The sequence below is a fragment of the Dromaius novaehollandiae genome, chromosome 1 (assembly GCF_036370855.1).
Source record: "Dromaius novaehollandiae isolate bDroNov1 chromosome 1, bDroNov1.hap1, whole genome shotgun sequence".
Classification (NCBI taxonomy): Eukaryota; Metazoa; Chordata; class Aves; order Casuariiformes; family Dromaiidae; genus Dromaius; species Dromaius novaehollandiae.
Window position 1 is genome coordinate 174107136 of NC_088098.1, and position 17962 is coordinate 174125097.

The 17962-nt window shown below is 37.9% G+C and overlaps 1 protein-coding gene across 11 annotated transcripts in view; it reads right to left on the reverse strand.

The window, feature by feature from the left end:
* LMO7 (LIM domain 7) overlaps nt 1-17962 on the reverse strand; it is a 134825-nt gene that overhangs the window by 81088 nt on the left and 35775 nt on the right. For 8 of the 11 annotated variants that reach the window (XM_026120839.2, XM_064504744.1, XM_064504743.1 and 5 more), the window contains exons 2-3: nt 17437-17507; nt 14112-14181 (exon numbers count right to left, since the gene is read on the reverse strand). In XM_026120839.2, coding sequence (XP_025976624.2) covers nt 14112-14181; nt 17437-17507 — 141 coding nt within the window. The remainder of the gene's footprint in view (nt 1-14111; nt 14182-17436; nt 17508-17962) is intronic. The other 3 variants (XM_064504751.1, XM_064504745.1, XM_026120842.2) reach the window with 2 other exon arrangements.

Sequence of the window (17962 nt, forward strand, 5' to 3'; positions counted from 1 at the left end):
GGGGATGTGGGGGAAGGTACACAGGTTCCTCAACACCTAAGACAGAGGGGGGGGAAAAAAAAAAAAAAAAAAAAAAAAAAAAAAAAAAGGAAGAACACTTCTAAAATGGAAGAAAATAGCATGAGCAACAGGGAAATGAGTGAAAAGACAAAAGCAGAGATGCAAAAAGGAGCAAAGGTGACCTTAAATAGGAAAAAAAAATGAGAAAGGGTAGAATACATAAAATAATTAAGAAAAAATCTTTATGGAATAAAAATCAAAGAGCATGAAGTATAGGGCAATTAAAAGAGGTCTCCATATAAGAGTATGGAATCACTGTTTTATTTAGATTATTTATGTGCAACAAAAGATTACACTAAGTTGAACCTGCATATGTAATCTGCAATTTAATTTAAAAATGAATCCCTCAATTATCAGGATTATCAGGGTGGGGCAGGTATATTAAATTAAACAAAAGTATAAATACATTTGCTTTCTTTAAGGTGCAGTCAGGCTGTGTGGTAAGTCTGTCTTAGCTAACTGTTTCTCGGAAGCTCTACACATGCACCAAGACACACTGAGATGCTATAGGAATGCAAGTTATGGCACATCTTTCTCAATTCAAGTGGCATCTGGAAAAAAAAAAAAAAAAAAAAAAACAAATTCAATTAACATACTTGGTGGGTTATTTTTTTTTTCCTCCCAGGCTGCCCAGGCCAATAAATGAATATGGTCCTCTCCACATTAGGAGGTCCACTACTTCTATTTAAATACCTACCATTTTAGCTAATTTTAACAGCAATCATGCTAAGAAAAATGGTTTCCCCGCCCCTCCTTTCAAGGCTGAAGGGGAAGGAAGGGAGCAGAATTTCCTAAGGACCGCGATGCAGATTTTCATTGAAGCGTTACGGCATCACCCAGATAGCTCCTTGGTGCCAGAAGCGGTTTTCAAATTACAGGGGGGAAAAAAAAAAAAAAAAGAAAAAAAAAAAAGAAAAAAAAAGAAAAAAAAAAAAAAAAAAAAAAAAAAAAAAAGAAAAAAAAAAAAGAAAAAAACACATGCCACCCAGTACCTAGAGCGCCTAGCAACAAAGCTTTTGACATTTTGGGAAGAGAGACTGATGTATTTGTTCTTTTTTCTCCTACACAATTCTAAATATCTTCTGAATGGCTCATACTTAACCACCTTGTTTCTCAATACCTTAATTTTAAGGGTATTTGGAGTAACATAACCCTGGCCGCAAATGCTGTGTCTCCTTCAGCTCTATACTCACGAGGAATCCTTCTTATTTGCATTCACATTTCCCTCAAGTAAAGGCACATTCCCATGACAAATAGAGGTATTTTAGAAAGGATAAAGCAATTTTCACACACACAGCATTATACCAAGCATTAAAGCCTGCTGAGATCAGTTTAATACTGAATTCAGAGCTGCCTTTTGCACCAGCATCAGGGGAGAGCTATGTGCTGGGTACATCCAAAGGTGGGGTGAGGGAAGCAGCCCAGGAGAGGATCTCGTTGGATGAGTCGGGTAACTCACGGCTGTTCCTCAGAGCTACCTTTCGATCATTAGCAGTGGCTGCATGTGCGGGGGGAGCAGAGCCAAGGGGCGAACGCTGCGGTCTGACCACAGGCCTGTGAGCCAGGAAGCCTCATCACGATCGCGGCTTTGGGCTGCCAGGCGGCCGCGACACGTTTGTCCTGGCTATAAAATGACATCCCTGGGCTTGCGCCTCTCCATCCTCCTGAGAAACGCTGCTAAGGGGCTCAGTCTTTAACTGCAAGTTGGAAAAGGAGTGGGTGCAACAACTAAGCTACTTTTTCCCCCTCCTCACTTTTGGGCTGGAGACCAAGAGAAGTGCCGGCATAATTCAGCCTAGAGTGACCTCAGGGCTTCTGTTCTGTAAATCATCCCATCTATAGCTGTACACGCGGGCGCTGTATTGGCCAAAGATCAGAAACGGTGCTAATTGCTTTGCCGCTCCCCTGGCGTACCCTTCGTTGGCTCTCACACAGCGAGCAATAAAGAATTATTGAGCCCCTCAACAGACAAGGATTCCCTGCCCCTAGCTCTGCGCGCATGCACCGATACAAGCTACGAACTCCTTTGCCTTTACTCTCAGGAAGCACATGCTTCCCAAATACGAGAGTGAAACCTGCATAATGTCTCCCATTATCTCCAGACTCTGAGTGTCTATAATTTCAAATCATGGCTTAGATAACCCTAGTCACGAGAAAGTAACATTCCTCCTTGCGCTGCAGTTCACCAGTCCCATTAGAGTTAAACCATTAAGGTGACCACAGTCTGAACCGGCCTTCGGTGAGAATAAGCAGCATTTTGCTGGCAGACGAGGCCTGTCCATCGCAAACACCACACACCTCTAGCCGTGACGATGGGATCCAGGCATGCACTGGAAGGTCTTCCCCAGATGTCGTTTCTCAGTGCCGGGCAGTGCCCAGTGTTGTGTTTAAGGGCCAGCAGAAGACCTGCCCTACAGAGTTCACCTCCCTGCCTGCAACCTCTCGCAGCATTGAGCTCCAAAATGTAATTCCTGTGGGCATGACAGAATTAAGATAAAGGTAAAACAGAAACTGGGTTTTTTTGTTGTTGTTTTTTAAATGAAACTGAGTTTATGGAGTTCAAGGTACTCAACACAGCAAGAGACCAATGGTCCTCAAATGACTTGAGATCTTGCCCAGGCCCCTGCCTTCATTGTGCTGTGGTGTAAACTTAACTAAGATAATATAGCTGTATACAACAGCAACAGTGTAGCAAACGAATACTGTATTGATATGAGAGAAAGGGAGTAACAAGTTGTAAACTGCAGGTGCATTTCTGGGATGTCACTGTTACCAAATAAGATAAGTTGTAAAGGAAAAGGGCCAAAGTAACTGCACTTGGACAGCCTGAGCACACCTGCCTCTTCACCCAGCAGAGCGCTTTGTGCAGTTCAGAGCTTAATCCCGTTTTGGACTGCATGAAGGGAATTAAACCAATTCCCTCACAGACACTCTTACTGTAAAATAAGTATATGCTCAGCAAGCTAGCGCAGAATAACCATCCTGGGCTATTTCCTTGTTTAGACAAGCCTTAACTTTCCCACCAGTTATTCACATTCCAGTCCAAGTCAAGAAAATCAAGTGATGTGCTTTTCACTCTGAACAGACTTGGTAAGCTAAGTATGTAAAATACTCTAACACCAAGTTACCCCACTACACAGAATTGGAATGACAGTAATCCACTTAAAGGTGAAACTCCCCGAAGCCTTATGAGTAATAAAGTAAAGAACTCTTGTTCTTGAAACAGAAAGTTTTGGCAGAGCTCACTCTTTTTTTTTTTTTGGTTTTGTATACACTGGTTTTTTTTTCTTTTTCCCCTCTATTTTGCTGACGCAGGTTAGCAATTCAGTATGGACAAAACTCAACCCCTCCAACTGTACACTCAGATCCTCAGTACAGTTAGTCCCAGATTTTAGACTACAATTTAGTACTTCATTTTTCTTAAAACAAAACTTGGAAGCGCCCTCCAGCTTTGCTTCCTTCAGCAGCCCCAGACAGACATCTTTCATTTTCTGAAAGGAGCAGCAAACTACTTCCTTCAACTCTGTGGCCCTACCTGGGCTTATCCCATGACGTAAGGACACTCTCCCAGCATGCCCAGATCATTGAGCCGGTTTGGAGGTTAGCTGCATTTCAGTTGGCCTCTGCTCCTGCATTAGGGCCAAGCTTCCTCGTGTCCATCCCCGTTCTCACGCCCCAGAGAAAACAAGCTTGGTCATTACAGTGCAACTGTTCTGTGACCGTGTTAAGTAACATCTAATGCTGCCTTTGTATTTATGAGCTCTTCTACACACATCACCAGAGGGCAATTCAGTATAGGCACATGGGTGCGGAGGTGTTCAGACAAGCGTTGAAAGACACGATATGAGCTTCGTCCCGGACAAAGTGAGTTGCACAGCTATACATCTCCAGCACTGGTATCACAGAAAGTCATCACTCCTGCAATTAACGTCTATTTTCTTTGGAAATTGCCATGAATTTTAAACATCATGCATCAACAAGAAAATCTGATAAGCCAGAGAGAAAAGCACCGCAGCATCCAGCTAATGAAGACTTAACACAGAGAAATACTGACTGCTATCCGAAACCTCAAAACTGTATTTCCTTCGCAAAACCAGGAGAAATCAAATAATAGGTGTCACAATCGTAATTTAAGGTGTGTACCTTTTCTATGTGGTTGCCATTTTTTTTCCCAGCCAGAAAGGAATGTGTCTTTACACATACAGAAACAGTCATCAGCTATTTAAGGAAACAAAAAAGCATACAAGTGACAGGGTGCACCACAGACTACAGCTGACTGAGTTGATAAAATGGAAATTTCTTGCAGTTTATTTGGCAACCATACTTATTAAGTGCTGGCAAGTTGGGAAAAAGTTGTACTTTTTGGAGCTTTAGTTTAAAGTAGGAGAGGGGATGAAAAATTTCCATATTAAAAAAATTCTTGATGTCAATCATATTACTTTACAGTTAGATTACAATAATTTTTATTTTGATTAATTACCATTTTGACATCTCTTCCCAGTAACTGTTTGGAAGCATCAGTTTGGAAAACATGATCTCATCTAAAACATCCTCCAAATACTATTTTTGTTTCACATAGAGATCAACAAATATGCGCAGCACTTACTATCCCAGGACAGGAGACCAGGGCTAGAAGCGGAACTGTCATTTCTTAGGGTATGCACTTAGGGGTTTGCACACATGCAATTTCTCCCCAGTTAGTCTCCTAGATACATTTCACATTATCACCACCTACTGAAAAACTGTCAGGTCAGTACAGCAGCTGGGTTTTATTCTGCCTGATAGAAATCTCAAGCTGCTACTAAAAATGTCACAAAGAGTTTGCATCAACCTACCCTTTCCCCACACCCTACATTTCAAAGTGTTTAGGCAGCCACAAAAAACAATTAAAGGAAATTCATAGCTAAGGCTGAAACATACCATACATTTTCAAGGAGAAGGGCAAAAAACATTAGTAAACCTCTGCAGCGATTACATGCTCCCACTATCACGCATTGAAAAACTATATAACAATGTCATCTCTAACTATTAATAACCGTACTTCCTTTCCAGCACATAACCCTCTTCCTTAATTGTCTAACAAATGTGTTTTCATATTAGCCATATTCCTATTTCCAGTGAGATGGCAGAAAGAGTTCAAGAACGGATTTATAGTTCCACATACATTCTTATCAAATCCTCCGTCATTCCTAAATGCCATCTACTGATTTATCCTTTACGTTTTCAGAACTCAGTTCAAACATTTTTGGTTTTGCGGTATGGTCTATGAGAGAATTGGACTGAGACTCAAAATTTCATGTCTGCCCTGACTCACTGGTTGACCTCAGGAAAAGTCACTTAAACTCTTCTGCTTGTGCTCTGCTTTCTTCAGCTGTAGAAATGAAACAATGGTAAAGACCTCTTTGCTAAGTACATTGAGATCCAACATTTTAAAAGCTTTAAGAATCATCTTAGCTTAAATTCTCAAGGATAGTGAGCAGATTTCGACAATGTTTTGTAATTAACAAAGACAAAAAAGGTCATATTCTCTGCTTTTCCTTTTAAATTAAGCATTTTCATGCCATGGTTTATGGGCTCATCATTCTCCTAAATTTGAAGCAACATCTGCTTAGAAGTCTGAAGTAATGGCAGTTGAAACGTCTGAATTTTACTGAAAAACTACACTGAAAATACACATTAATATTTGATTGCATTTTTCATACTACTGACAAAAATCTCACCAGGATTCATTAACTGAAGAGTTTTACACATTGTTTGATGGTTATATTTCAAATGCTACACAAGCTCAAAAGATCTTTTCTCAGACTAATATATATCTTCTATGACCAGGAAACTTGTTTGAGCACTTCAGCTGGACCACTGATCAAAGAAAAAAAAAGTTTCCCCTCCCACATAATTTTACTTGTCAGAACAAGACTAGATACTTAAGGTAGTAACAGTCATATAGAAGTCCTCATCTAGCTTAAACACTTTAAGAATCTGAAGATGTTATGGCACTAACTTAAAACAGTGCAATAAACATACCACTACACAATAAAATGCTCCTCAGCATTTGAAGGGGGGGGGGGGGGGGGGGGCGGAAAAGGTATACTATTTGCCATAGCAGACAGGTTTCCAGCTAAGCATAACATCAGGCTGGAATACCAGGAGGAAAAAGAAAAAAATGCATGAGGAATATAGTCTCTCAGTCTGTTTAAGTATTGTAAAATATTATTACTTAGAATTACACTGTCCTTCCTAGAAAATAAAACTTACTCATTAAAAACCTCTTGTTTTTCACAGGAAAAACAAAACCAACACTTACTGGAGGTACTATGTTACCTGCAGCATAAAAAGGATATTAAATGAAGAAAGATAAATAACTACTGCTATAAAGAGGTGCCCCATAAAGAAAGTGCATACGGTGGGAAGTTGGACAAAGTGCGCAAAATATGTGCGACATTATTTGTTCACTTTCTCCCTATTCTTAAGTTTTAGGTGTACTGAAGTTAAGAATAAAAATCACAAGAAACACTAATTGCTTTTGTAAAAGCAAAATCTGCATTCGTGGAAGTAAAGATTACACCAAGTAACCAGAAGTCTTTTGAGATAGGGATGTGCCTCATCTGGTGTCTTGCCCTATAACAAGCAGTACCATAGATGGACAAAACAGCTTTCAGGTGAAAACGCATCAAACTCCACACTTAGCAGAAGCACTGCATAAACACTCGCCCTTGACCTCTGAATTTACAGTCCAAAGACAAAAATCAAGATCAGAGGACATGGCTCAGCCATGGAGGAAATGGAAGGCAGGACTCAAGGCAGAGTTCTCTGCTCTCTTGGCTATGATGTGAACTGGGACTTGTCAAAAAGGTTTCTTAAAACTTCAAAAGAAAAAGCCATGCTTCAAATCACTCCACATTATGCTTTCTCAGCATTTCCAACCCTCTCATCACTGCAAAAAGAAACATTAGGCAAGCAAACAGAGCAAGTCCTCAAATTAGCTCGTTAGTCAGCTCTCAACCAAAATTTATGAGGCTGGCCATTTCTTGTGAGAGTTTTTGGATAACATTAGTTTGAGCTAACCTTTTTTTCTGGTGTTTGTTAGCAAAAAGCTAGTGGCATTGACCTTGCTTACGTAACTTATCTCACGTATTTGCATATTTGTCTTTCCTCATTTTCAATGAGGAAGAGAAAGAAGGGGAGGGGGGCACCTTTTCTCCATTATTCACTTTCTCACATTGCACAAATTGCTGCTAGCATTGCAGATATTAATCTAGCCCATTCTAGTCATATTCACAGATCAGAAGTTGGAAAAGATTTTTAAAAAGCCACAAAATATAAAAAAAATCTCCTCCCAAAACACACCACAAAGTAAAAGAGAAAGAAAGAAAAGTCTTACAGATTAATAGAAAAAAGGATACTGGATATGAAACTGGATAAATAAGAAAGGAGACCATCTAATAAAAAAATGCAAGATGACAGAAAGCAAGAACCAGTATAAAGGCTATACTAAACATAAGGAGTTGGACAGTAGGAGAAAATAAATGCAGTCAGGATTTTCAGCAAGAAGGAATGATTCCAAGGCACTTTGGAAGCAGAACTGCTTTAAGCAAGGAAAGAAAATACGTTTTCAATAATAAAAAAAAAAAATCATAGTAATATTACCATGAGGTTTTAAAATTTTCTAAATGGAAGACTAATTCAGGTCTAAATTATCTAGAGGGGGAGTTTTGTAGCCAAGTCCTTAAAAAAAAAGAAAAAAGAAAAAACCATGCAAAATGAAGATTTTTATCTCAGCTGTATGGATTCTACCCAAAAATTGCTAAAAATGTCCTGTAAGAAAGTGGAAATTTGACATCTGAATGTCAGTCTCCCAAAACAAGAACTGCATAAAAAAAAGCTTTCCTATATAAAAGATATATTTGGCCAGCTATATTTGATGGCAACAGATAAGGATGTACCAAGGCAGTTCCAAGTTTTGCAAGGTATTAGGCACAAAGGCTCAGAAAAGTAATTTTAGTGGTAGCATTTTATCTTCTCCACCCTTGTCTTTATCTCCCTCTCATTTTGGTACATTTTTTCCTGTTTCTCCCTTCTTACCTTTATTATTACCTTCCTTATTGGTTTATGAGGTATATGTTAATAATCTCCATTATAAAGTGGCTGTCGTTCACTATTTGTGTTGGCTGTCTTCATGCAAGTAGAATTAATTCCTTCTGATATAATAAATGAGTAAATTATACAATATAGTGCTATTATAGTAGATTTCATTAAAGGAGAGAGGGAAAGATATTTGAATACAGACTTGTCAGAAGGGCATGTTGGGCCTAGATGAACCAGGAAAATAAGTGGTTTTTAAAAAAAAAAGTGCAGAAAAGTATTAAGATACTCTTCACCCTAGAAGATGCCCAATTTCTTACTAGAACAACAACAAAAAAAATCCCAGTATATAATTTTCTGAATGTGTACAGTCAAACCTGGGATAGTCTAGAGATGAACAGTTTTATGTTCTTGTATGAAAGGTAAAATGAAAGCTCACTAAAAGAGTGCAAAAGCTGAAATAAGGAACAACTTGTGGATAAGATGTTTTGTGCTAATTTTCATCCAGCACTCAAACTGGGAGAGTTAGAAGGGAACAGCAACAGCTCTGCTTCATCAAAATGAATGACCAGTTAATAAAGAATAAATAAATAAAACCCAAAAACACGAAAGAGTAATGGCATTTCATTTTAAATCCTGTAAACCCAATAGCCACCTTCTCTACCCTGTGGTTTGACCATAGCCCTCAGGCCTTCAGGGTGACAATGTGTTTGCCAACCACAGAGCAGAGTTGCACTTCCACCTTATTACCAGGATTTGCAAAAAGAAATATGTGGTCCTAAGAAAGAACCAAATTGGGAAGCTGCAGCAGAGATACGACTCTTATTCTGAATATGCTACCTGATCTCAAATAGAAGCTTCTATTTATTAAAATTTTGCCTTGCTACTGGGCATACAGTTATTTCTCTTGAGCAATGAACTGTTCTGACAGATACGTCAAGGTTGCATATACTACACAAAACTCGTTCATCTTCCCACTGTTTCAGGGTTTCTTAAGACTTGCATCCCAGTGTATGATTCTACATTTGCGTTCAGCCAGCTGAGTCAGAAAGGTGAGGTTCCTCGGGGAGAAAGATACTGCATCCAGCGATGCATCTCTTAAAATGCTTGGCAGAGCCTCGTTGGGAGATCTGTTATCAGCCCATAATGTTCTCCCCCTCATGTGACCAGAGGAAAACCATTTTACATGCTAGGATTGAAGCTAAAAGGCAGGGAGCCCCTATTTATGGAGAACTAGGCTTTCTTTGGGTTTGCTTTTACAAAGCACTGATTTTTTTTTTGTTTTGCCCCCCAAAAACTCTAAGCAAAATCATTCTGTAACTTTTGATTTACTTAATTTCCTGAGACTTCAATATTTGCCTCAATCTTTCTCCTTTTGCCTATTTTACTACTAAAATGAGAACACTATGTAAAAGAGAAAAAATAATCGAGCTTTAAAAAACAACTTAATAAAAAGCATACTGGTAGAAATAATGTGATTGTCCTCCATTACTACTACTATTACTAAGCTTTTAGAAAAAAATGCATTTATTCCAGAGAAAAGATTTCAGATTTTTCCCCTTTAGTAGAAATTTGGGAAGAACATCTGGCAAGGAGAACAACAAAAAGGAGGAAACATCCAGAAACCAGAGAAATGGTCACTTAGTTCACAACACTGGGGGGGGGTGGGGGATAGAAAGAAGGCAATGTAGAAGTAGGGACGGCTCTTTAATGCAAGGCACTTCAGAAGAAGTGTTGAAAGGTTTGACATTGCTTCTCAGTACCTGAGGGCAGCTGTATCATGCTGAAAGATGGAGCACATCATTTAATTTGCAATACTTTGTCTAGATATAGCTTGGGCTGTTCTAGAATCAGTATAAACAGGGTTTTCTCCATTACAGAAGCAAAGCAATTGGGATAAAATTTACCTAGCAAGATCTATCTATGTAAGAGAGTTTTTGTGGTTTGTTTGTTTTTTAAGCATATCTCCATGACATAGGTCTATCTCATTTAAGTATGGACCAAAAGTGGATTTTTAAGACAAGCTGCATACTTCCTATCTTGGATAGTGAAATCCCAGTCTCCACAATTCTCTGACTTCTCATTGCACCTACCATGTCCCTCTGAAATGTCAAAGGACCAGGAATGGCTACTTTGTACCCTTTTTGCTTGCCTGCTCTGCTGCACTAGGGAAAAATATCTGGACTTCTTATAAAAGCTGTGGATCTTACAGAAGAAAAGGTGGAAAGAGAAGCAGAAGTTAATTCTGCATTTCCTGGAAATTATTTCAGTGGAAAGTTTTTAAACAAATAGCATTCTCGCACCTTAAATGTAGTGGTGCTAGGGAAAGTATTAACTTGGTCTATTAATCAAGCGTTCAGACATCTCTCCTTCAGTTTCTCTCCAGTTTAAAAAAAAAAAAACAAAAAAAACAAAAAAAAACAAAAACAAAACACACACACAACCATGTCTGAGCCATCTCTGGAACCTGTTGCGTCTTGTTAAAAATCAACCTGGAGCAAGTCTCATCGCTCTACAGCTACTGCAGGAATTGGTCCTTTGTACCTTGGAGCCTGCACGCCTCATTGCTCAGGAAGCCAGCTCAGGAGTTGCACCAACGTCTCTTTGGTGGCTCACCAAGAGTGAGCGGTGGCAAGCTAGCCTGGGACAGCTGCAGTGGCGCCCCTTCCTGCCACACCATCGACTCAGCTCCTTAACCGCCCTGGGCTTACAGCCTGACCCACCTGGCACACTGACAGTGATTTGGGACTCACCAACATGCAAGGCTCTGAGCTGCAGCAGTTCTGCAAAATATGCTGTGGTGTGGCTGGAGCAGGAATTCCCAGCTGTCGCTTCCTGCGCACTGCAGTCAGACAAAAAATTTCACGTAGGGGCCAAGCCGACCTAAGAGCTTGCCACCACCATCAATGGACAGGTCTCCTCTGCCCTCTGTCTCCTGTTCCCACTGCTTCCCTGCGGCAGCTCAGGCATTTATCTTATCCCTTTGTGAATCAGTTCAGTTTTCTAAATTGTAAAATACATATATTTATATACATTTTATATATATGTGTGGTTTTATATATACATATATCCTTTATATATATATATAAAGGATCGTTAGATCTCACATGAGCAATGGGAAGAACATAGCTAAGAAGAGCACCAGAGAAGCAGGACTGCAGTAGCAAGCCATTAGACAGATTTCACATTATGGCTGGGCTAAGTCTCCTTTCCAAGCAGTGTTAATGCAATCTCCCAAACAAGCTGCAGCCCAACATTTTTGGGCCATTCTGAATTGAATATATCGGGTTACATCAATTTTTAATTTTTGACTAGTACCATACTTGGTATTTGTGGTCACTGAATGCCACGTTTCACTTAGGTATTTACTCATCAAAATACATTTATTTATCGTTCCATCGTGATTATGCCTGAACCATTGTAATTGATAGCCAAATTTGCTACACAGTAGTATAATCAAACTAAAGGTGAAAGCTAAAGCTTATTTTCAATTGTTTAAAAATGAGCTTGGAATTTAGGTGATATAGCTAATAAAAAAATGCCTATTAGATTCTGTAAGAATTAAGATGCCACAAAAGCAAGTGACCTAATGATTTAATTGAGCATTAATGCACCTCAATTCCCTATTTCCACACAAAAAAGTGTAGCACACACTATCGCATATAAAACAGAATGCTTCATTATTCAAATAGGCTTTCATTTCCTATTTTACTCCAGATTTTTTTTTTCAAATAACCATGAAGTCAAAGAAATGATATAATGATACCATGCTGAATATTGAACTAAACATGCTGCTTGATCATTTTATTTCTATACTGGTAAAAAACTTCTAAGTATTTGAAGAGAGGTTTTGAAAACTTTCCTAACAACAAAAAACCCCCAAAAAACAAACAAACAAAAAAACCCCACCTTTAAACTTAAATTTTAAGTTCATTAAAAAAAGAAAAAAGTCCCCCTACCAATAGTATCTGTAAACCTCATATAGGCCTGGGGAATAGCAATTAATTTAAGACTGAAAGACATTGAATATGGCAAAAATGAAAGCCACAAAATTATATACAAAGCCATAGAGAACACAGTCTAGAGGAAGATTCATGGAAGAAAACTTAGAAACTATGAAAATATTTCCAGAACATAACACGCAAGCCTACCGGATAATTTCTTAGCAAGCTGTACATCTAGGAGCACTGTAAACCTTACTCTTCTACACTTCAAAGTAAAACAAAGAAATTTCCAGCATAAGTGTGTTACTCTGGGAATTGCTTCCCAAGAGTAACAGTGGATCCTTTCCATCTTGAAATCCGGTGGGTTCACAGTATCATGAGACTGTTAGGTACCAATGCTTGTGTTTCTCCAAATGCACAAAACCATAGTTTCTAATACGAGCTTTGTGTGCCGTCATGAAAGCTGGTCTCTTCAAAGCTGGTATAACTAAGTATGCTCCTCTTAAGTCTAGGATAACAAACCTCTGCTCCCTCCCATTATGGGCATCATGATCATGATCTGAAATCAATATATTTTTGCAAAAACTTTTCCATCAGTTAACACAAAACATCAACTCTCCCAGTGATTATCTTCAAGTGGTATTTTAAAGACCAATGATACCACTGGATAATCTTGGCTTACTAGATTCATTCACCCTTCCTCCCCTTTCTTTAATTTTTGCAGACCTGTAGGAACTAGAAACAACTTGAGGCAGCAATAATACACCACAAGTAAGTGGTAAGATATGAACTACACGCCTAAGGAATACTCCAAATTTTTGTATCTGGAAACAAACAAAAAAGCATGTAAAATGGGAGTTCACACAGTTATGATTCAGGACAACACTTAAGCCACCACAAAAATGAAATCTATTCCATGGTTTTCTGGTTTGGATTAATGGCTATTTCAGAGGCCATGTAGGCCATCAGACTAGCAATACAATAACTGTGCTGTCTTCCTCAAGATGATTTTGGTTTAATTTGAACTCTTGCTTGGATGTCTCATGGGAAAAGAATGTGCAGCACTCACAATTCCCGAGTCCAAGACCCTGAGCTTTTCTGGGACAAGGGTAACTAACACTTCGCACAGTCATTTGATGTGGAAATGCACATTCTGAGCTTGCACAAACATATGGCAAATCAACCCAATCTTACGGCCATCAGCCAAGTTACCAACAGAATGCCTTCTTCTCTAGAGAGCTATATAGTTGACCTGCAAAAGCAGGCATTTTATTGGTTTATGCCTTTAAAATACATAATTGCAAGTATCTGCAGATGTTTCACATTTTACTCACATTAAGAAGTTAAATAACTTTCCCCAACATTATGATTGCACATTTGGCATAAGGAGGAATCTTCTATTTGTTACAAGAGTCATGCATATGTCCCTGCTCACCTTCGGTCCTTTAAAATAAGAGCAACAGTTTTGGTCATAGGAGTAAGAGACATTGATGGTGACAAGGATAGCCAACAAGGCTATTTTCCTAAGAAAAACTGGTAAAGAAAAAAATTCTTTGAATTTGTTTTTCATGATGATTTTTATGATGCCAAATGGCTACAAAATTTATCCTGCAGTTGCTGACCTGCAAGTTTGTCAAGAACACATAGGAAATCCTTCAAGACTACTGTGAAAATAAAGTTATTCTATGCAATTTTTTTTCTTCCACAGACAACGTGATTTACAGCCAAAATATTATTAAATCCCTTAACTGAAGCCTAAAGAAAAATCTTTGCATCTAAGCTTTAATGGGGTTGGGGAGAAGTAAATTCTAAAAATACTTAGGTTATACAGCATGTTTCTTAGTCTGCCCATTCCCCAGCAGAAGGATTTCTGAAGCGGTCTGTGTGTGAGGCCGTGTAAAAACAAAAGGCAAAAGACTACTAATAAAAAAGAAAAAAAAACCCCACCACCCACAAACAAATAAAAAACCCAAATCACCAACCTAGCAGAATTATGCTGATACTAGAATTGACATCATTACTTACCAAGCCAGCTATTGGAGTTGATAGGCGATTGATCTTCTTAACGATGCCAGGTTTGATCTTGTTAATCAAACTAAAAAGAAGTCATATGGATTTCTGTTATACAATCAACTTAAAGCATGAGTATCAATGTTTCTTAAGAAAGATTTTGCATATATTGCTAATTTATGCGACTTGAACCAAGAAAATTTGAACACGTAAGCCTAAATAATATACAATTTTTAATCAGTTTTCCAACATGCAACAAGCAAACAACAACAGATTGCAGAAGCAAAAAGTAGGACAAGTCACAAAAATAAAGGTTGCTGAGAGTGGCAAAGTGAGAAAGATAGATAGATAAATTAGAAACGCATGGTTACCTGTAGGAAGAAATGGAGCCATGTTTTAGCTGCATGGGTGGTGATGTTAATCAGACTCAAATTTCCCATTTAAAGATTTTTTTTCTGATAAAAGTTCTGATGTAGCAGATATTAAAAATCAAAATTTTAATTTTCAGTGTGAAAGTTCTGAAATTCCTATAAGCATAGGAATTTGTGCCAGTCAGTCTCAGTATGATGTGTGCAACAACCATTTTTGTTACATGATAGTTTCAATCTCAGCCAGAAGCATTTTACTTTTCTTGACATTATCTCTACCCTATGTTATCTAGGATTCATAATTAAACTAACAAGAGTAGCTAGACAAATGCATCACTGTTGAATACACAAGCCCAAGTGCACATCTTGCCCTGCAATGAAGATGAGGCAAAGATGCAGATACACAGGATTATATCCGTAAACTCTGGTTTTCAATCACAGAGGTAGGGAAAACCCATGATTCACTTAAGTACATGCAGACCACAGGACCAACAGAGGACTAGAACCTCAGGACACCCTGTGGACTCCATCTGCCTAAATACCTTTGCAGATTTTGGACTTACTCTCTCATCTTGTTGCTGCAAGTCTGGCCAGACCCTTTTCCCACATAAAGCATCAATGAGGTTTTGTGATTTACCCACGCCAATGCAAAGTCAGGACCTGAGTTTAAAACTGTATGTGGGAAAAGGAATTTTTTTTTTTTTTTGCTCAAACAGCAAATTTATTTGGAAAACAAACAAAAAGAATGGAGTTTATCCAAACAAAATGGAATGTAAGATGGATTTCTAAATGCTTGCAGGAAAAGAAAGAATGACTGCAGGTCCTGAGATTTCTAAACTGCAAGCTATTTACTAAGCAGAACACTTGTGATGATGATGATCTATGCACCAGAAAAAAAAAAAAAAAAAAAAAAGTGATCTGTTTTGAGTAAAATTCAAAAAAAAAAAGTGTTTAATCTTCCATATGCATCACTTATATTAGCCTTAATGTACTTTAAAACGTGAAATAGCATGTAACTAGGATAACTTTAATGCTTTCTTCTGCTAGTGGATGCATAGGAAATCTACTATACTGTAAAATGATTTTTGTCAGCTACTGGTCAGCCAGTCAACATGCACACTTGGTCATTCAGTGTACCAAACAAAGCAACTGGGCTGCTAGAGGAACATGGTGGAAGTATAAGTCTGGTCTGCTGCAGTTTAAGTCAAATATATCATTTCCAGATATAATCGCCCTCTGGAAGTTAAATCAGCCATGTCAGAGCTGAACCAGGGTAATGAGCAACATTGGGTCTAGTTTGCCTCTGTTATTTAAGATCTTGCATTCTACTTACTTTGGTGAAAATCAGACTTCTGAAAACCTTTTACATCTTGCTCTTTTGTTTCCATAGAATTTCTATGAAAACCACTTCTCCTTCTACCCCAACTATGTCAAATTTAAAATGATATAGGGGGACATCTATATGATTTAGTGCAAGATAATTAGGCATCTTTTCTTTTAAAGAATGCTGTATGCCTCCTAAGGCAAGCTGCTCAGCTGAAGAAATTAAAGGATGTTTTTCTTGCATGTGGCTATTAATTACATATAAATTTAACTGATTTGCATTTGGCAGATGGAAGCTCACATTCTTTCGCCAAAGAAATGTCAACAATGAAGACAGAGGATTAGAAAACAGCAGTTCAGTGCCAATTCTTAAAAACACTATTTAAAAGTTAGAGAGTAATATAATACATACATCCCACTAAATACAAACATAAAGTAGCTCTTCTTAAAGTATAAACTATTTTATTACAACATTTACTCTAGCTAATATTTGATTACATCAGTAATGAAAATACAATTCCCATCTCTACGACAGTGTTTAATCTTCAAAATAATTCAACTCCATTATATGATGAATCCCTAAAAGGTGACTGCAGAAGCACTAGCAAATTAGGCTGAAAGAACTGTCCAAGGAAGAGAATACAGGACAGGACAGACAGAGAAAAGGCAGTAATATCTGCAAAAGCAAGGATGCAGGAAAGTTGGTTTTTTTGCATTTAGTTTGGTCATTTTTCACATAGACTAACAAATTCAAAGAACTTCTGAAAGTTAGCTTGGATGAACGTAATTGATCTGAGAATGGCTCCGAGGTTCCAAGGAATTTTTAAATTTCCCATGGAGTCCTCTAATGGAATTTCTCTCTCAGTGTCGTTCAAATGACATTTATACCTGCCATTCCTTAAAACCCTAAGGGATTAGCACTGCTGGCAATCCTGGACTCTTGATCTAATAAGTACAAAACCAATTACAAATGTGTGGAAAAGACCTGACCAGTGGAAGTTTTACGCCTCTGACTCAGTCTAGCAACCAAACAAGTCCAATTATTGCCAAGCCTATAATATATAAGCACAAGGAAGCTTTTTAGAGAAAACAGCCTAGAAAAAACTGAAATCCAAATACTGTTATTGAAATTAGTAATTCAGTCAGTCCAGAAAGTACTGAAGCCAAGATCGCATGTGCACATACAAATAAGTGTATTTCTACATTATGCTGAGATCTAGTTCATTTATTTTTATCACCTTAAAGTGCTTGCTAAAGAATATGTATATTTTTATAAAGTATGCATATCCCTAAATTACATCCAATACATTCTACATAACTGAGGTATTTTGATGTAATCATAATTCCTCAGAAGACCAAATAACCCCTCTCATAATTCATACTGAAGAGCAGTATTGGTAAGCAACATATACATGAAATCATGCATGCTATCTTTAATTTACAATTTCATAATATTCACTTCTGAAATAAACTGCTTTTTAAAAAGAAAAGGCCTATGGGAGTACATAGTTTACATGATTTAGAGAACAATGATCACAGGTAATTTACAGTAACTTTTCTTTCTTTCTTTTCTTTTCTTTTTTTTTTTTTTAAACAGAAAAGAAGCAGTGGCTATATAGGTAACTGAATGCCTTGATCACAATACTCACTCACACAACAGGACTCCATTTTCTAGAGCTGCTCGAAAGTCTTTGGTTCCAAAGCTTTTCCCAGTAACCGTCTATAAAAATAATAATTGGGAGTTAATTTGACACACATACACAAAACCAGCCCTAGCAAAAGGATCTAAGTAGAAGTACTTCCATCCCACAGTTACTTCACACTATCTATGAGTTTATTATATCAATTTTGAAAGAAGCAAGTTTTCAAAAAAAAAGAAAATGAAGTAAAAGTTCTTTATGCCTTGGAAAAAGTCAAATTCAACACCTTCAGATTGATCTACGCTGAAGGAAACTATCTTCAACTAAATTCTCTGGGAATACTTCTTGTTGTTTTCTAATACAATAACCGCCAAACTGGAAAACATAACAAATTGAAACAGAAGGGATGGGGGAAAGGAGGATTTCATCTTCTGTTTCATTTTACAGTGTGTATACTCAAGATAAAAAGGTATTAAAATACTTTGTGTATTTGCCACTTGCACCTAACTCCCTCCATCTGGGCAGGGCCCCTCAC